This window comes from Pleurodeles waltl, chromosome 5 (assembly GCF_031143425.1).
Source record: "Pleurodeles waltl isolate 20211129_DDA chromosome 5, aPleWal1.hap1.20221129, whole genome shotgun sequence".
Classification (NCBI taxonomy): domain Eukaryota; kingdom Metazoa; phylum Chordata; class Amphibia; order Caudata; family Salamandridae; genus Pleurodeles; species Pleurodeles waltl.
Genome location: NC_090444.1, coordinates 76,541,615 through 76,562,702, shown reverse-complemented (window position 1 = coordinate 76,562,702; position 21,088 = coordinate 76,541,615). Strand labels below are relative to the sequence as shown.

Here is a 21,088-nt window from a genome sequence, read left to right as displayed (position 1 = left end):
ACTCCAGCACTAAGACAAGAGTAAAACATAACTACTAATAGAAAATACACTTTGTAAATCTGGCCTTGATAGCTAGGAGTACTCCATACCTAAGATAAGAGTACAACAAAACTACTAATAGAAAATAAACGTTGTGAATCAGGCTGGTTACCTAGTACTCCAACATTAAGACAAGAGTAAAACATAACTACTAATAGAAAATACACTTTGTAAATCTGGCCTTGATATCTAGGAGTACTCCATACCAAAGATAAGAGTACAACATAACTCCTAATAGAAAATAAACCTTGTGAATCTGGCTGGTTACCTGGGAGTTTCGCATACCTAAGACAACAGTACAACATAACCACTCATAGAAAATAGTCTTTGTAAATCTGGCCTAGTTATCTAGGAGTACTTCATGCCTAAGACAAGACCAAAACAGAACTATTAATATAAAAACACCTCATAAATCTGGCTGGTTACGTAGGATTATTCCATGTGGCAGATAAGAGTAAAACACAACTACTAACAGAAAATAAACTTTGTGAATCTGGCCTGTTTACCTTCGAGTACTGAATACCCAATACAAGAGTAAACAATAACTATTAATAGAAAATAAACTGTGAATCTGCCATTGATACCCAGGAGTACTCCATGCCTAAGAGAAAAATAAAACATAACTACTAAAAGAAAATAAACTGAATCTGGCCTGGTTAGCTAGGAGTACTCCATACGTAAGACAAGAGTACAACATAACTAGTAATAGAAAATAAACCTTGTTTAGCTGAGATTGCACAGACTCTTGTACTTATCTAGAGCAGGGAACCTAAGGTTTTTCCTTCTTAGCTGTAACCTTTGAAGTAGTAATACAGTACCTATGTATTTTAAGAGAAAAATGTTTTGTGAAGTTATATAAAAATGCACTATCTCGAAGGAAGGTTCCCATCTACATATGGGGTGGGCGGTTAGTATTTTAGCCAGCATAAAGGTTTGTTCTGATTCAATTTGTTGAACAAAAATCTGATCTGTGAAAAATGATGGCTAGGCAATTTGTTTTGAAACGATATCAAACTCTGCTAAGAAGACATGCAGTTTTAAAATTAGTGTAAATGCACCATAATTACAACAAAAGTACCAGATCACCATGAGCTAAATGTAAAAAAGAAAAACATATATTTAAGTAGGTAAAAGCTTATGTAAACATGTAGGGGCAGATTTAAGAAAAGTGTCGCTTCACCTAGTGCAGCGCCACGCCTTGCGCCCCTTAGCGCCCCCCCTACCACCACCATGTGTGCACCGTATTTGCAATATGGCGTACCATGGCGCAGGGTAGGGGGCAATAGCATATTTTTTATGATACTATTGATGTACGCTGCAGGAGTAGCGTCAAAATCTTGGCACTACACTTGCAGGGTACATAGGTGTGCATTATAAATAATGGAAGCCTCCTTTTAATGCCTGCTCTGAGCAGGCATCAAAAGTGCCAAAAAGAAAGGAACAAGAAAATCTCCTGGATTTCCTTGCGCCATTTTTTTGCCCCCTCCTAATGGGGTAACGCCCCCTTGCATACATTAGGCCTGGCGCAGGCATAATGTGGGGCAAGGGTTTACAAAGTGGCATGATGCATGCGTTGCGCCACTTTGTAAATATGGTGTGGGGAAAATGCCACTTTAGTGCCGCTTTAGCGTAAAACAGATGACGCTAGGGTTGCACTATGGTGGAGCTAGGCCCTCTTAAATCTGCCGCGCAGTCTCTTCTAGGTGCCATCCAATTATCAAAAGAGTGCCAAATCCAACCAACATCAAAAGCTTGTTATTTGATGGCTTTCCTTCTTCTTCTTGTGATTGTTCCTCCCCTTGAGCATAGTTTCATTACCATCTTTTTGACTGGATGACTTGAAGCCTTCCACAGCTCACCTTCAGGGCATAAAATGTTTTCTTGGCTTTAGCACGCCATGGGAGTGCATGCCCTTTTTTGCTCTCTCACCATGAGCATCTTTCCCGTTCATATCCCCACCCCACACTCTCCATGTTTACCCCAGTGCATCTGTTGCAACGCCCACCACCCCCACTCAGCTTTTATTGTTTTTTTTTATATATAACTTGTCACCACGCAACCCATCTCCTCCTTTGCTCTAATCTTTCAAGCTGTCTTGTTGCAAAAGGCCTATTCCCAGCTTAAGAAGAACTCAGAATGGGCTAAAAGCCTAGTCATATCTTACTATTGGTTGGCTTTATTATCACACTAATTTGCTTGCATCTTATTCAGTGATTTGCATTGTCCATCTTCTGTGTGTCCCTCCCCTGGAGCATATCCTCTTTACTTGTGTCTTACCTCTGCTCGCTTTTGGGAACAACTTTTTTCTTTTTGCTTAAGCACTCCATGAGGTTGCATATGTTTTCTAGCTGTCTTCCTCACGTGCTTCTATCCTCCCTCCCTCTCAATGTTGCTATCTCTTGTCTGTCTGCTTTTATCCCCCAGGTTGCTCTCATTCATTTCTTTTTTGCTTAAGTACTTCACAAGCTTATATTTTCCAGCTGTTTCCCTTGTGTGTTTCTCTCCACCCTCAGCGTCCAGGTTGCTTTCTATTATCTATGTGCATCCCTCCTCCGTGCTGTTTTCTCGTCTGTGTGCTTCTCTCCCCCACTTTGCACTTCTTGTTTAGCTCTTTCTCTCCCATGTGCTTCACTGGTGTTTTCTCCCTCTTGTGCTTCTTGTGATGCTTTTCTCCTTCCTTCCCTTGCCTGATGATCTGTTACCCACATACCTTACAGTCCTATTGCTTTCAATAATAAGATTGGTAAATAAAAAATTCAACCAAAGGGCACCTGTGTCATTTGTATGGCGCTTCCATGCATTATGGCACAGGCACACGTCAATGTAATGCTGCAACAGCTGTTGCGTCTTTTTTCATTTTTTTACTTTGTCAATGCTGCACAGTGCCCTGACACTGTGCAGCACCACTAAAAGCAACTGGCAAAGCAAATAGGTCCCGAAGGCGAGATGTATTGGCTTTGCCAGTGCTTGTTTACCATTGAATGCAGCAGTTGTAGGAGCTGCTTACTTCTATAATGGTGGATTAGTTGCTGAGACCAGAGTGATGATGTGAAGAATCTTTGCTAGGAGTATTGTTTTCCTCTGATTTTACCACATGGATGGCGCCCAAGGTTGACCCATGTTTTCTGTGCATGGTCTTCTGTCAGTCAAGACTGATTTGCATGCAGCTGGGTCAAAACTGAGGCAGCATGGTGGGCAAAAGTATGATGGACTGGGATGTAGCCTGAGTTATTACCAGTTGCTGAGATTAATCCAAGCATTCTATCCATGTTTTTTTTGTCTACTTTGGTGTGTCGCCTTAAGTGGGACTGGAGTGCACAGACGAGGGTCCCTTGCACACTGTGTCACTGGAACCAGGCTATACCTGGCTGATGAGCGCCAACTAGGGTGAAACTTATCCTGAGTTGCGGACTGATTTGCATATAGCTGGGTCCAAACTGAGGCGGGAATGTTGTGCAAAATGATGTAGGACTGGGATATGGCCCGTGTTATTACCAGTGGCTGAGATTAATTCAAGCATTCATCCATCACTTTTTTGTATACTTAAGTACATAATTTTTCAGTGCCAGAGCAAAAGGTCTAGGTTACACCACTGTCAGTTCTGGAGCTGCGTCCTGCGTTACGTTGTTTGCATTGGTCATTTGCACACAATGGTAAGAGCTCATCAGAGGAAGGCAGAGTCAGTGCAGTAGTGTGGGATGGGGACGGTGCCTTTGTGTGTGCCAGGTCCACGAAGAGACACAGCACTAGCAACCTCCCTTGCATCTGCCAGTGCTTGGGTACCACACACCAAGCCACTGCATGTTCCACCATCCTGGGTCTTCCAGAGCCCAGAGGGGGCAGGACAACCCAAGAGGGGCTCTAGAGGTACTGCTATTCTGCACTAAAAGTATGGATTTACACATGTAAACTGTGAGACTGAGCTAGGTGCATGAGTATTTAGAGGCAGTGCTCGGGATGTCTTGGGATACCTAGGCATACACTGAACATAAGAGGCCTTTTGTGCATTATGATGCAGCACTGTGACTGTACATGTGAAGCCATGACTTGTCGTGTGACTGGTGGGACTGCCCATGTTTGGACTCTGAGAGACACTTGAGCTGTGCCTGGCATTTAATGCTGTGAGTGGCTACTTGAGGCCCTCAATGTGTATTTCAGATTGTGCCAACCTGGTCAAAGAATAGGCCTTCAAATGACTGCGCCTTGGCATACTTGGGTACGCGTGGTCAGTCGAAGCTACACCGAGGCATCTGAATCTGTGCGTCTTTACCTGAGGCTTATCTCTCCTGCTCCCATGGTGATGCTGCTTGTCTCTACTTCCTTAAGTACTGCAGCTTCCAGTGCCTGTAGTATTCCTGCTGGCAGTGCACTGGGTTAGATATCCAGTCAGCAGTGCCTTCCTTTGTTACCCTGCTTGAATCTAGGCCAGGGACCTTAGGACTCCAGTTTCCAGTGCCACAATCTCCTGTTCTTCAGTTCTCTGTTTTATCTTTTGTGCTCCACTCCATATGTGCCTACTCTCCCCTTGGGCCGTGTCTGTCCTGTCCATGGCCTCAAAGAAGTCCTTGCAGCATCCATTTGTTCAGTTCTTGGGATCTCCTCTGTGGGTTCCTGGTCCAGTTTGTTACCACTCGATTCTCTATGCAATCCTTTTGTTCGGAGCTTGGCTGCAGCTTTTTTCGGTATCCAAGGTCTGCCCATTTCTTGGCCCTCTCCTTGCATGTTGTCTTGTGCACAGTTTGTTATGACACAGTGTTTGTGTATTTGTTTATACATTTATGCATTATGGACACTTCAATCAGAAATGTTATGCACAGAGACAATGGATGTAAACTTCCTGAGAGTAAGAATAGGTGGGAAACACAATCCAGAGTGTACAATAAAGGTGTTGTACAAAGGTGTTGTGCGCGTTAAGGAAATATCAATGACAAACTAATTAAACAAGATTTTCATAGGGGGCGTTTTAGATTTTTTAAATAATTGACATTCAAAAGTTAGATAAATTGAGTCTAATTAGTTATTCTTTTTTCTGCTTTCAAATGGTTACTATTCATGGTAGTGTCACACTCCCTGAGTGAGGGGCATGTCCAGATGTGGACCCACAGGGAGGTTCAGTAAAGGTACCCAGTGGATGGAGAGGATGGAGCCTGTTTGTGGCACGGGCTAGTCTCGCGTGACCAGGAGATTCACACTGGCAGATTGTTGATTCGTGGTGGTAGTAGGGGAGCAACTCAAAATGTCAGCAAGATGAAGACACTACTTTGAAAAAGTAGTCAAGAGTTTTAAAGAGACCAGTTTTGTTTCCAGTGAATTATCTGGTTTCATGTCAAAATGATGGGGTTGGTGTGCACTTGGAAGGCTGAATAAAGTGTGAGTACACAAGTCAACAATCATGATTTCTGGGGGGAGGTGAGGGGAGAAATATAGGAAAATTGAATGCAGCCCACAAGCAGATTATTTCAGTTATACAGTTTACTAAGTACAAGTGAGTTGATCAACGCTTTAGATCTGTGGAATGGAAGAGTTGGGTGTCTTTTCTCTATGTTTACTGCTTTGTACCTTTGAGTAGTGACTGTAATGAACATTTACTTGCTCATCAAGGGGCTGAGTAGTATTCCCAGGGCCCGATTCACAAAGGTAAACTAAGACCTGAAGTCTAACTTTAGACCTGAAGTCTAAGCTTAGACTTGAAGTTTAAGTTTAGACTTCAGGTCTAACCTTAGACTTTAGGTCTAAACTTAGACTTCAGGTCTAAGTTAAACTTTGTGAATCAGGCCACAAGATATCTATCTGAGGAAGAGAAAGTGAAGATCTTGGGGACAGTGGATGAAACTGGATGGAGGAATGAGCCCTAGTGAAAAGGGACAATGGTGATCCTCAGTTTTGGAAAATGTTATTTATTATAAGACAAATTGGAGCCAACCAATGGCACATGGCAGTGAGGCCGTCAGGGACATACCTGACTGGGGGTTTGGCGAGAAGATTGGAAAGGATAAGAAGTTTTGTGTGTCACTGGTAAGTAGATGGACAGTAAAGTCAAAAGAGGTAAAGATGTCACATGGGTGGAGTAGTAGAGCGAGAAGCGTCGTGGGCGTAAGACTCAAGGGAGGGCGCTGTTTGAAGCACGAGAAAGACGGAACGCTTAAAAGGAGCAATAGCTTAGTGGTTTACTGAAGACACTGTGGAGATTAGTTGTGGCAATGCTCATGGCCCTGCCCACCATCTGTGACAAACTAAGACTCCTTAAAGAGATGGTGTCATATTGAAGAAGAAACACATTAGGAACTTCAGATTGTAGAATGTGGGTGTGATGTTTGCGCAAGTGGACTGAGATTGGTTTCTTGGTGTACTCTCTTTCAGATTAAGTGTGAAATGAGGCCCTGATATATGAAATAAAGGAAGCAAATGCATATTGCTCAAGCAAGTGATGGGATTTTGGAGTGACAGATCTGCATATTACTTACTCTTTTAAATAATAAATCCGCGTAAACATAATAATTCATTTCCAGTAATTGGCAAATGTGAACACTTATTCATCTGAGTTATTTTCTCCAAAAACAGCAATCACATATAATCTTAAAAGTGTCTTATTAGTCAGTGTGGTGGACAAGAGAATGTAGGGACACAAACCTGCATCTTGAAGACTGAGAAGAGGAGCATCCTACATTACAGAAGGAGGACATATGGCAAGGGTATCTCCTCACCTAAGGCCAGACCTTTTGGTTCAGAAGTCTACGTTCTGCTTTAAAGGGAGGCAGTAAATGTATTTATCAGTCTGGGGCTTGTGACAGCATCTCTTGCCAAGAGGCTTTGAATCCTAGGTCTAAATACACCTACACAATGATGTTTAAAGAATGTTCTTTCAGTTTATTGATGTTGTCTTGTTACCTTATGGTCACTTGGTGTGTACGGTCACTGAGAACATATTCTGGGATTGGTGCTGAGTCCAAGTCGAGGAATACTCCATTCCAGTGTACAGCAGACTCCAGTCCAGCCTTTATCCTCCCCTTTCCATACGTACCTTATCTCTGATGTTCCCCTTCCACACACTCTGGGATTTAGGGACACCACTGGTTATCAGAGGGATCAACTACCAAAACATGACAGAGAGTCACTCAATATGGAAATTGTGACAGCAACTCAAAAATGCAACCTGAGAATTGCAGAATGGTAGTGAGATCGATTTTGCCCATTTGATCTATCAACATATATGATGGAAACGCCTCAGTTGAAAACACCGATTCGTGCGGTGGAGAATGTTAAAAGAGGTGGGACAATCATCCACTGATGGGGTGTAGGAGTTTCCTCGGCCATGCCTGCAACTGGGTGAACTGATCCCTGATCTTTAAATCAAGCCACTCCTTTCATTTTCCTGCTGTTTTGTTTCACCAAGGAGTGCATGTGTTTTCTTGCTCTCTCACTGAGTACGCCCTCTCCACTCGTATTCATGCCCCCACGCTCCATGGTTCCCCCAGCGCACCTATTGCTATACCCATTAATCCCATTCAGCTTTTATTATGTTTTTTACCCAATTTGTCTCTACCCAAACCATCTCCTCCGTTGGTCCAGTCGTTCAAGCTGTCTTGAACAAAAGGTCTATTGTCAGCTTAAGAAGACATTAGAGTGGGCTCAAAGCCTGGTTATTGCTTATTATTGGTTGGTTTTGTTATCACTCTAATTTGCTTGCTTCTTATTCACTGGTTTGCCTTGTCCATCTTCTGTTTGCCCCTCCCCTGGAGCATATCCTCTTTACTTGTTTCCGTGGCAGGTCGCTGGAGGGAAAAAGGGGCGCGTGGTGGGAGGGGAGAGAAAAACAATAATAATATATAATAATTGTTTTAAAAAAACGTACCTTTATTGCCTCAGAGTGCTACGCCAATCCGCTCCTCCATCCTCGACTGCAAGAGCAGGCTCCCAGGTTGCCCTGCATCCAATCCTAATTCTGCCTTCATGCTGCCAGCAGCATGAAAGCAGAATTAGGATTGGAAGGGGCACCCCACCAGGGTGCTCCGAGGCAGAGTGAAAGTCTCTGCCTGCTGTCTCCAACCCAGCAACACAGTGCCTGCGTCGCTGGGTTGGAGAGAGCCCAGTGTGCATGTGTGTTTGGCCGGCCGTAGACAGCCAGCCAAACATACATGGGCACTGAGGGGGAGTGCGGTGCACTCCCCCTCCGTGCTCGTCACAGCCCATGGCCCTGCCCCTTTAACAGGATAGTTTATTATTATTTCCTTGTAAATGTTTTGCAGCTGCAGCTGCTGCTGCTGGCAGGGTGGGTGAGGGGGATCGCTGCTCCCTCATAGCGGAGGATACGTCCCTTCTTGTGTCACTTCTGCTCACGTTTGGGGAACTACTTTTTCTTTTTGCTTAGGCACTCCATGAGACTGCATGTGTTTTCTGACTGTCTTCCTCATGTGCTATTGGTTGTGTGTTTTTTAAAACGGTGACACCTGCTCATGTTCTCATTTCCCCTCCACCCACATGCTTCCTTTTTAGATCTGGCTTGACAGCACTATCTAAAGACCTATTAATAAAGAAGAAACACACAATGCACTTTGCTTCATCCTAGTCAACCATTGACTGATTTGAGTAGACTCACTTCAGCCATTGCTTGACATAGTGTCTATCACATCTTGGACTAGCCCACAGGAGGCTACAGCTCCCAACTCCTGGTACTGGCTGTTATGTGTATCATTCTGCCTCCTAGGAAGTGATTCCAATGCAAAGCATGAAGGACTATTTTACATATAAAAAGTACACACAATCATCACACATTTTCGCATCCTATCCATGCGCCGCACAAAAAAGCAGTGAACCAGTTTGTTATTTTTTCACTACACAGCAAAACAAATAAATTGCTAGGTATGCCAACAGGTTTTTCTTCTAATAGTTTTAGAGAAACAACGCTTTCGCATCCCTAGCAACCACATTCAGCCACCAGACAACTGCTATAATTTGGGGCGATCAGCAGCTCCCCTGCTCCTGCCGCTGGGCAGCTGCTGAAATATAAATTCACTGTGCCCAGTGGTGCTGGCACAATCATTAGGTCTGGTTTATAACGAAAAATGCAAGTCAGACTTATTGGCTTTGCCAATGCTTCATTTGTTATTTGCTTGTTCTTTAATGATGATATTCCCACAGTGGCTATCTTTTCAATCAGATTTTTGCGTTTCCTGTGCAATAACGCCACGGATGTTTTCAATTTCTTGTAATTTAGCATGATAATCACTCATGTATGTTGTTTATGCTGAATTACACATTTTGATCCAAAAATGTTTCATTAAAAGCAAAAATTATAATTGCTTTCTATGTTATATTTTTCTTCATTTTGACAAAGTAAAGTGAAATTAATATTTTTTTATTAATGGTTTTGTTTGAACTTTTTTGCATGCAATATTTTTGTTGATTCAGCTGGGTGCCCTTGAGGGAGCACATGCGGTCAGGCAGTGTAGGTGGGTTCCTGTGTTGAACGGATCTCATATAAGGACTGCAGTTGTTGCTAGTGGTCACAATGTACTAACGCTATGAGGCTAGACGCCCTCCCTTGTCTAGGACACCATGTGCACATGTTGCATGTGGTTCATCATCAGTGCTGGATTTGGATGAGTTCACCTGCTTCCTTGCACAAGTGTTGGTATTATGTAGCTGCAACAGTGTCCCACACCTTGTAATTATGAGCCCATGTGAGTTAGTAATCACCACTGTTATTTACCTACAGTTTTTCTTTGGCCATAGTTGTAAAAGGGCCATCAAGTGCAAGGGACTCCAACCTTTTCTGGAATAACAGCTACTTATGGTCAATGAAAATCACTCTGAGTTACCAACTTGTTGCAATAGAAACCACATCAGAGAAGGTCACATTTGTGACCACCTCTTGCAAGATTACCGGCAGCGATCACCTCAGTGCATCATGCAGGGTTGCAAGCAGTGATGTAAACATGGTTTTGTAAATTCTGAATGTCCTCTATAGAGGAAATAAATAACAGATACAGTGGTATTGTCTCTGGCACTTAGGCATTGATATTACTAATAAGTCTCCTCATTGCCACATGAGGTATCACACAAATATTAACCTTAAAAAGATTTTGGAAACTCAGCTAAATTTCTGCAAACCTCAGATTAGGAGTTCTGAACATACACACATTTTCATCTCAAATACACTATCAATTTTGGTATATGTGTATTATTTAAATCAAGCAAATCCTCTATGGGCTGGGCTGCACACAGGAGAGCTACCAATCGCCCGCAAGCTACTCGCTAGTGAGGCCTGCTCTACTGAATGATGTCACAGTACATCTCAAAACCTCAAGCAAACATCATCCAACCAGGAAACATCCTAGAACACATATTGGTCGTGATTTTTAAGAGAACTGTGAGAACAAGACTGCAATGTTCCTACACTTGATGTATTCTTTAATGATCACTGCCTCATAGACACATCTTTCTTTATTGGTGGGTTAGTTGTATAGTGGTTAACACCAGCTCATGTCAACAAGTGTAAAGCATGACCATCATCAACCTTTCATGAGGACGGCTACCCCTTACCTTTGACTGTAGCGGTCCGCTTGCAGTTGTACAGTATGGCGAGTTCCCCAAACACATCCCCCATTGACAGCGTTCGTAGATGGTGACTACACTGGGTCACCAGCAGCTCCCCTTCTGAAAAACAAGAACCGAAGGAAATATAACGGGATAGACACCATCCTTCTACTACAGTGAACACACAAGAGTGAGGGTGAGGTTGGTACAGCAGGCTCCATCAAATCCCTGAAACACTGGCATCAGTATGCTGGAGATATTGCCTCACAAATTGTGAGGACCCTTGACCCTCAATCTGAGTGTGTGAAAAGTATCAGGTCCACACATTAAACCAGAGTAATGCTATTAATAGTGTTACTTAAACAAGTGAGTAGTGAAAGCAGGTAAGTACTATTGTGCTGTTCTCATCTTCTGGTTTCCTTCTTGCCACAAAACCGCTGACTCTATTTATGTTTTTGCTCCAACTTTGGTTGGTCCTGAACTATAATTTCTTGCCTTTTCTGCCCGGAACCTTTTGGCTGCTCTTACTGGCTTTGCCCCATCACTTCTAATCCAGGGTGACAGCGTATGTGTAAAATATCCATCTTCCCTTGAAACCCACTGCTAAGGGGCTAAGAGAAAGGCTAAACGTGGAAACTAAGAGTGGTTGTATGCCAGATTATCAAACACAAACATATTGTCCAAAAGATATATAGTGAAGGAAACTATATATTATACTGCACAAACCTTTGCCCTCAGACAAATCAACCGAGAAAACTCATATTGCGTATTGATGCAAAATATAGTTTATCTACTTTTCTCATGATGCAAATCTACATAATTTATCAAAGGCCAATTTATTTATAATGTCCACAAAGTAAAATGATGAAAACTCTTATGCCATGTGTGTCTCGTAGAAGGTGGAGCAAACGTCTTCCTAAGACTGCTACAGGTCAAAGGTATTGATCAAGACAAGAGCATCATGGGAGCTGAGAGGTCGAGGACAACATGGTGGCAATCACGCCCCCATTGGCCATAATGGAAAGTTCAATTTGTAGCCATTTTCTGAACTTGAAATATTTATCCACAACAAAAACTTTTGCCATGAGGTTATCCCACAGTTTTTCTCAGGCTGTCAGGGTTTGGTCCCAGCTTTGAAGTGTGAATGTAGAGTGTTGGTAAATTAACTGGATCATGCTGGTTGCTATCTGCAGGGAACTGTTTTTCGAATAGTAACAAACTTTTTCCCCAAAAATGCTGACCAACTGTTTGGAGTAACTGCCAGTGGAAATGTTTATCAGAAGCAAGAACCATGATTTATTTACATGAGTATACTTAATCTGTACATTGAATAAGTTATGACTTTCTTGAGACTACCGTTGTTACTCAGACTCATGATTTTCTTCCATCATTACCGAAATAGGTTAAGAAAGCACTGCAACTCCACCTGCCACGATGAACATGGTGGTCCCCACTGAGCCCTCACTGATGACCGTCTCCCGTGGGTGGTAGCTGACGCTTCGGAAGCACTCCACCATGGCGCTGACCTGCAGCTCATCCAGTCGCCGCAGGAAGTCATTCAAATGGATGGCTTTGATGATCTGCCTAATTTCACTGTGACACAAGGGACAGGGGCAGTCAAGGAAATCTGCAGTAGAAGCCAAGTTCTTGCCATCACTGGCAGCTGAATGATCAGCACTGAAGTTTGAGCCAAGTATATTCACACCAGCAGGTTACAAAACAACAGCACAACGCATGAGTAATTATCAGAGCAGAGTAATGTCATTAATGGATGAAGCTGTTTGTCACTGTTTAAGCAGATTATATATTGGCTGTAGCAACACAGCGAGGAGTGTGAGTGATTGGTAATACGTGTGTAGGGTAATTTAGTATGTAAACTAAAAGGCATATTTACAAACTCCGTGTGCCCCTTAGCGCTGCTCTAGTGTCATTTTGTTACACTATGGCGGCGCTAAACAGGCCCTCACCCTGCACTAGACTTACAAAGGCATGCAATGCTAGCATTGCGCCACTTTGTAAACCCTTGTGCCACATTATACCTGTGCCAGGTATAATGTGGCGCAAGGAGGGCATTTCCCACAGGGAGGCCCCAAAAAATGGTAAAGTGACATTTACAAGATTTCACTGTGTCATTCTAGTGTCTTTTCTTAACGCCTTCCCAGGGTAGGTGTTAAAGTGATGCTGGGCTATTTCCTATGGGCCTCCCTGAGGTTTGCTGGGCTAGTGTAAACATTTTTGGTGGTAGTCCAGCAAAGCGCTACCATAGCATCAAAAGGTTTGACGCTATTGTGCTAACGTGCACCTTGTTGCACTGTATTGTAAATGCGCCATTTCCTTGTAAATATGCCCCTACGTCTTAGCAGATTCTTTAGCGATGTATACCATTGAGTTTACTTTGAGAGGTTAGTGTTGGCTAACATTGGCTAATGCCAAAATTGCTCATTGCCAAAAGCTCATCAATGATATCCCTGAGGAGGAATCCAGCTATCTGGAACACATTGCTTATAAAGAGACACACAATTATGAAATGCATGAATGGTGCTACAAATGTGTAAATGTTATTTATTTTCTGTGTGATCACACATCTAAGTAAAGAGTGATGCCTTCATAAAACCCTCTACCCACATTCACATCACTGCAACTCGATTGTGGGCATCTTTTCATAAACATCTTCAACATCTGTTAACTAATTCACTCTACAAACATGCAACTTCACTCATCCCTTCCTGCCTACCAACAGCCTCATAATCATGCAGCCACCACTCACCTGCTCTCATGTCCCTCCCCTACATCCATCCACGCTTTCACCATCCCTTAATCCCAACCTGATACATTGGCTTACTATCATCCAGGATACCACGATTTACCTACATTTGGCATTTACCACCTCAGTTAACTAAACCACAATTTGACCAGCACTCAGTCATCCTCATGGCCACGCTCCCACCTTCTGGTTTTTAATAGGTAATCTTTATTTTACATGGACAAGGATTATGGCACTGTTTCATTAATCACACAACCACAAAAGTGGCATTTTTAGAGATTATAAACAAAAAATCAAATATTCATATTTTACTGTGTTTTCCTGTTCTCTGTTTCTATTTGTTGTAAATTCTGGTCTGGCTTTCCAGTGTTTTCCGGTGTTTTTGAAAGTTTGAAAATCAAGGGTTATCAGTGTTTACATTTTTAATCGTCAGTCATAAGGACAGTTTTCTCCTGCTTGCATGTGTTTTTTTCTTTTATTCTTTCATCAGTGTTTGCTTTGTCCATTGAGATTGCATGAAAATTGTATGCGATTCCCCAGGAGCCAGGCACCCCAAGACACAAGGATAATCCCAGAGAAGTGCTTAGTACCCATGACGTCGTGGATACCCATACTGTGAATGCTTGCTACCGATGAGGGTGACCCTGGGTTCCCGCATGTGGGAGGGGTTGCTTGGGAGAACGATGAAGAGGTGGCAAGTGATCTTTTCCCCTTTTGGGAGCTAAAGGATTCACCACAGATTTCCACCTCTGCCTACCATTCATTTGGGCAGGGTCTTCGTAGAGGTTCACCAAACTTGTTGGTCAAAAATCCAAGAAGCAAACCTGAAATATAGGGCCTGATGTAGATTTTGGTGGACAGGTTACGCTGTCACAACGTTGAGGGATATCTCGTCCACTGAGATATAAATCCCATTATCTCCTATGGGATATATATTTCGGCAGATGGGATATAGGATAAGGCTTTACAAACTGATGCATGTTTGTAAATGTGGCACATCAAAATAATTACGCTACAGTGGCACAAGGGGCTTGTAAATAACCCCCCAGGTGTGGGAACGCCAAGATACTAGTGAATGAGCAGAACAGTATCTCTGGGCATATCTCTCAGTCTAAACTTTTAATCTGCCCAAACATATTTCAAGCAGCAAAAGTCAGTCAGCTTCTGGTTTGTGCTAATCGAATGTTCAATATGTCCTGCTGCTTCCTCCTATGACTGTCTGTGATAAGACAGCTCAGTTGGTTAACTGTTTGTGGCAATTCAGCTCACTGAGTACTCTCTTAAAGTACCTCTCCCGCCTCACAATATTTGTGTTACTTACAGAGCACATCCGGACCAGAGGCATCGAAGCTCAAGACAGATAAGAGAGGCTGACGCGATTCAAAGAACTACAGTGAAAATAACCATGTCTTTACTTGATTTCGAAATGGTAGGAGGGGTGAGATACCCCTAATTTTGACTGGTAGCGAGTTCCATAACCTAATAGCTGCCACTGAAAAAGCCCTGTCTCCCCATTTTACTCTTTTTTCAATAAATGATGAGTTCTGGGAGCAGTTTATACAGGCTAGAACAGCTCAATAGCACCCAATTACTGGTATTTTACATCATTGCCAGTGGAATCGCTAAAGACCCAATGCTGCTTTGGCTTTTAGGACAAGCAGCCAAGTTTCAACCATCGAAGACATTTTCATTGTTAGAAATGAGGTCTTTGGTTGGCAATCAGGTTACCCCTGTCCAAGCATTGACCCTCACTCTAGTCAGGGCAAAGGAGAAACACACCTGGTTACCCCCCGCTTACCCCCTTGTTAGCTTGGCACGAGCAGACAGGCTTAACTCAGAAGGATCTCTGTGTAAAGTATTAGTACCAACGCACACAGTAATACAGTGGAAATACTACAAAATGGACACCACACCAGTTTAGAAAAATAGGTCATATTTATCTAAATCAAACGACAAAATTCCAACATACACAAGTCAAGATATGAATTTTCAAAAGAATAACAGTCTTACTCCATTGAAAACAATGGAAACGTTGATTTTACACAAAGTACCTGGTTAGCGTAAAAAATAAAGCTGCATGGGTGAGCATACGTCAGAAAAGTCAGCAATGCGTCGATTCCTTACTCGCAAGTGAGGCTGTGTGTCGTTTCTTCTCCATTCGGGTCAGCGATGCGTTGTTTTTCTCCCTCGCTAGAGAGCGATGCGTCGATTTCCGGACAGGGGACCTCAGATCCGCGCAGGTTCACGATGACTTTGACGCCCAGCAACAATGCGTGTGAAACCCGGTCACACAGTGTTAGAAAACCACACTGCATGGGGTTTGCGTCATTATAAGCAGCCATAAGTGGGTGTTGCGTTGTTTCTCAAGCCACGATGCGTCGATCTCCCAGCAGGGATGCAGGTGGAGCGTTGATCTTTGCCACGAAGAGGGTGGCGCATCGTTTATCTGCCACGTTGCAGATGTTGCGTCGAAAATGTCCTGCACAGTGTTCCGTGCGTGGACTTCAGTCCTTGTTCTGACAACTTCACCTTTCTAGGGCCCAAGGACTGGATAGGGCACCACTTGGCAGGGCAGGAGTCTCAGCAGAGAGTCCAGGTGCTGGCAGAGGACATATTTGATGGCCCTGAGACTTCAAAAGAGTAGGCAAGCTCAGTTCAAGCCCTTGTAGATTCTTCACAAGCAGGAATGTACAACAAAGTCCAGTCTTTGTCCCTTTTCACAGGCAGAAGCAGCAACTGCAGGATCACCCAACAAAGCACAGTGACAGACAGGGGCAGCACTTCTCCTCAGCTCTTCAGCTCTTCTCCTTGGCAGAGGTTCCACTTGCTTCCAGAAGTGATCTCAAGTCAGGGGTGTTGGGTCCACTACTTATACCCCTTTCTGCCTTTGAAGTACGCAAACTTCAAAGGAAAGTATCTGTTCTTCACAAGATACTGCCTTGCCCAGGCCAGGCCCCAGACACACACCAGGCAGTTGGAGACTGCATTGTATGAGGGCAGGCACAGCCCATTCAGGTGTAAGTGACCACTCCTCCATCCAATATAGCTCAGATGGCTCATCAGGATATGCAGGCTACACCCCAGCTCCCCTTGTGTCACTGTCGAGAGGAGATTCACAAACAACCCAACTGTCAGGGAGTCCACAAATAGGCAGTCACTGAATGGTTTAAGCAAGAAAATGCCCACTTTCTAAAATTGCATTTTAAAACTAACAATCTAAAAACCAGCTTCACTAAAAGATGTATTTTTAAATTGTGAGTTCAGAGACCCCAAACTCCACATTTCTATCTGCTCTCAAAGGGAATCTGAACTTTAATAATATTTAAAGGCAGCCCCCATGTTAACCTATGAGAGAGATAGGCCTTGCGCAGTGAAAACCGAATTTGGCAGTAGTCCACTGTTAGGACATGTAAAACACATCAGTACATGTCCCACCTTTAACATACACTGCACCCTGTCCATGGGACTACCTAAGGCCTACTTTAGGGGTGTCTTTCATGTAAAAAAAGGAAGGTTTAGGCTTGGCAAGTGGGTACACTTGACAAGTCGAATTGGCAGTTTTAAACTGCACACAGAGACACTGCAGTGGCAGGTCTGAGCCATGTTTAAGGGCTACTAATGTGGTTGGCACAACCAGTGCTACACGCCCACTAGAAGTATTTGATTTATAGGCCCTGGGCACCTCCAGTGCACTTCACTAGGGTCTTACTAGTAAATCAAATATGCCAATTATGGAAAAGCCAATTACACATACACTTTACACAGGAGCACTTGCACTTTAGCACTGGTCAGCAGTGGTAAAGTGCCCAGAGTACCAAAAAAGAGCAAAAACAGAGTCTAGCACACAGTCAAAACATGGGAAGCAGAGACAAAAAAGACAGGGGAGACGACGCCAAGGATGCCAGGTCTAACATTCATCTTTTCAGTCAGTGAGTTTAATTCCACAATCATGAGTCTTCATTATATTATATTTGCATATTTTACCTTGTTGAATCACCCATGTTCAGTTGTAAATGTTTAAACTAAGATCTCACCTGTTGGATTTTGGGATTCTTAGCACTTGCAAGTCTGCACTATTAAGGAGGGGTTCTGGAACAATCTGGCAGGCCCTGGTCTTCCTCGCTGAATCTGCTTCATTAACAGGCATACTGGCTGGCTTGCGTGCTGGGAGAGAGAGAATACACACAAGAAGCATGAGTATGAAATAAAGAATAAGAGGAATCCCTAGCTTAATTTAATTCACATTTGAATACCAAACAATTTTAACATTGTAATGTGTAAGAGAACTCAGGCAAAACAAAATTCACCATCTCTTATCACTTCTTGCACAGAGGTTTGAATGGGCAATTTTCACCAATATCCACCTTGCCCATTCAAAATCCCTGCCTAGAAGATGTTCTTAGTCCAGCCTGCACTTCCCCAGGCATGACCAACATTTAGCACCCAGCAAGTGATGCTGCCTTGGCTGGGATCAACTGTGTGCCCTCCCCAACCCTGGAACTATCCCCTTCTCTGTTCACCCCACAGAATCACAGAAGCTGCCCACCGCTTGCAACACTGCTCCCGCCCCACCACCACTATCCCCCAATCAGGCACATGCCGCCTGCACTATACATCCCTAGTGCCCTCCACATGTTGTATATGTGGGTTGTGCTGCAGCAGGTATCTGAGGAGTATACCGCAGGCCTCTGTAACCCCTGCAATGCAGCGGGGTCCCTAGCCTGAATAGGGGGGCCCCAAGTCTCTAGGGAGCCCCTATTCAGCCAGCGGCCCATGAATATATGTGCGATATGGGGACTCAGGTGCCTTTCTTCAAATTCTGCAGGGGGCCCCCTCATTTTGTGTCACGCCACTGAGGTGGCTGGAGAGTGAGCGAAAGCATTTTACTCTGACAATGAGTCCAGATTACAGCAGGAATTCCATCCCTGCAGTGGACATCGAAGAGTTTAACTTTGCCTTAAGTGAAGTCAGGAACCTTCACCATATTTTATAATGGGGAAAGTTAAACTTTTCAGCCACCCCCACCAGAAATGCAATAACTTACAGATCTCAATTACCCTTTTATACCATAATATGAGTTAGAAAATAAATGATGTCATTTGTTTCGGAAGAATACAAAATGGATTTAGGTAAGTGATGGAACTGGTAGCAGACACCAGAACTCAGGGATAGCCAAATGAAGGGATGTTCCTAGGGGGACAACATTTGATAAAGTGGCCACATCAACATTGGAACTCAGGTCTTTGGCACGTGCTCTATAGTCAGCAACTTGGTCAGCATGAAATTGTCTACTGGTACATCTCTTCATGCTCATCTTCACATCTCACAGACTCCTTGGCAAATTAAACACAACCAGAAGGGCTGTGTATGCAACCTATCACTGGGCTTACTGATGTTCCATTAAACTATTCGAATGAACAGCACGCCTGCGGGTGATAAGCCGCGCTTTACAAATAAATGATTGACGGATTGATTGAAACTAGGAAATATTTAATCTTGACTGCACATTACGATTGACAATGTTTGCAATTTTTATTGGGATTAACTTCATGGCACAGCTGACTTTCATGATTTCTGTCACTACTCTTCCAAAAATATGCGTTTGATGTGCTCCAGAGGAGGATTACTCAGCAAATGGTTTAGGCTTCTGTTCTGTCTGTCCATCCCCTGTGGAGCGCTTCCACGCTTCCATGCAATGTGTGATGGATTACTGTTCTCAAAGCTACAATGAATCTCCACGCTTTTCGCCACATTGGATCCTTGTTGTTGGCCTTGGATTCAGTACAAAAAGCTTTGTTTTTACTGCAGCGCAAAAAACAATGATATTTTTATGTATTTTTTTAGGCCCAAGTGCAAGCCTAACCCTAGCTTGGCTTCCTTCTAATTGTTTTTCTTCTTTACACATTTAGGCAGCCTGACCCCAAAATGGTTATCTCAAAGTAGTGCGAGATAGCAACTTTTTCCCTTTCTTAGGCTCCTGGTGACTTCTAGCCACTGCTGAAGGGGAGAAGTATTTCTCTATTTCATTACTGTTTAAAGCTCCCAACAGCTTTTCTGTACTGTCAGCAGGGCCTGGATTGTGTTCCTACCTCTCTGGCATAGAAGCCTTCAGTATAGTACTGCTGTGACATAGAAAGAAAAGCAGAATTATGATCAAGGCTCCCTTCCTAATCTGGCTTTCACTTTCATGGAAAAAATGCAAGACTATAATTAAGGTTCCCTTGCTTTTCAGCCTACACTTCAATTAGGAAGGCTTCTTTAGAGCCCTGCTTTCTTTTCAATGTCATGGAAACAAATGCAGGACTATAATGAAGTCTCCCTGCTTTTTGACCTTCACTTAACTCCGTAGGAAAGCAAGGCTGTATTCAAGAGAGTCCTTTTCTATTTCTATGTGAAACAACCATTGGATGGCAAGAAAGCCTTCATTATAGTCTTGCTTCTCTTTCTATGTCATTGAACCAAAAGCAGGACTATAATGAAGGATTCCTTACTATATGGCCTTAACTTCTTTTTTCACTTAATTTGTGTTCTGGCCTTAGAGTAAACACAAACATGTAAACACATTAAATTGTATGCAGGCAAAAGGCAAAAAATTGAAAGTGATGCACACCACAATTGGAAGCGCGTCCCTTTTTTTAAGTCAAGTGTGTGTTGTTTATTAGAAATATGCCTAAAGGCTGAGCTAGTTAATAAAGCAAGCTAATTAAAGGTATGGCTATGAAATAGTATACATCTGCAAACCTGCACCATTCTCTAGTTCACTCGATTTAAAAGTAATTTTAATGTGATGAAAGCACATTTGCTAGGTGATTTGTGCTTGTTCAAGTTCTAAGGCCCATGTTTATACTTTTTCTGCGCCGCTTTTGCATCATTTGTTTGACACAAAAGCGGCGCAAACTTACAAAATACAATTGTATTTTGTAAGTTTGCGCCGCTTTTGCATCAAGAAGCCGCGCAAATGCGGCGCTAAAAAAGTATAAATATGGGCCTAAGTGTGTTCAAATTTGTCAGTTACCCGAATTCTCAAGCTCCCACAGCCCTGGAGAGCCTCCATTGGCTGCCAGTGCTCAAAAGGATACACTTTAAAGTATTGTGTATGGCCCACTCTGCGATCTAGCGACCAGCAACTGTTTGCAGTCGCTAGGATTATGAGAACCAGGAGTGGAGGACAGTCCTTCGCTTTCCTAGTACCCAAACGTTGGAACGCTCTCCCAAAGAACCTAAGACAAACCAAATCAGAACTAGCATTCAGGAAACTGCTGAAAACAACTCTCTTCTAACCTGTGATCTTGTCTGTATGGTACGTGGTTGTCATAGCGCTGGGAGGCCCTTCTGGTTAGCCATGCGCTTAAGAAATTCCCCATGAATGAATGCTCTGAGCAGGCGTTAAAAATGTCGCAAAAAATTTCGCAAAGAAATCTCTTAGATTTCTTTGCGCCATTTTTTCAGTCCCCCCCCACCCCAATGCGGCAACACCCCTCCTTGCATACATTATACCTGTGCATGGGGTACTAAAGAAGTGTTTTTTCATCCACCTATTGCTGACTTCCACCACCAATTTAAAGGACGGAACCATATTTCCTCAGTGAGTCTTCCTTAATGGGATTTTCTTTTTGCTTGGCTTTGGTTATTTTTTTTTATGTATTTGAAGGAATTAATTGTTTTTTTTAAAGGTTTTCAGGTAAATGACTTGTAAACAGATGGGGAGAAGATTATACTAAGCTGATAATTGCTGGAAGCTCACCTACT

At 43.2% G+C, this 21,088-nt stretch overlaps 1 protein-coding gene across 1 annotated transcript in view; it reads right to left on the bottom strand.

The window, feature by feature from the left end:
- LOC138295370 (cGMP-dependent protein kinase 2-like) overlaps positions 1 to 21,088 on the bottom strand; it is a 256,512-nt gene that overhangs the window by 105,978 nt on the left and 129,446 nt on the right. The window contains exons 3-5 of the mRNA XM_069233613.1: positions 17,374 to 17,503; positions 12,002 to 12,168; positions 10,582 to 10,695 (exon numbers count right to left, since the gene is read on the bottom strand). Of these exons, the coding sequence (XP_069089714.1) occupies positions 10,582 to 10,695; positions 12,002 to 12,168; positions 17,374 to 17,503 (411 nt within the window). The remainder of the gene's footprint in view (positions 1 to 10,581; positions 10,696 to 12,001; positions 12,169 to 17,373; positions 17,504 to 21,088) is intronic.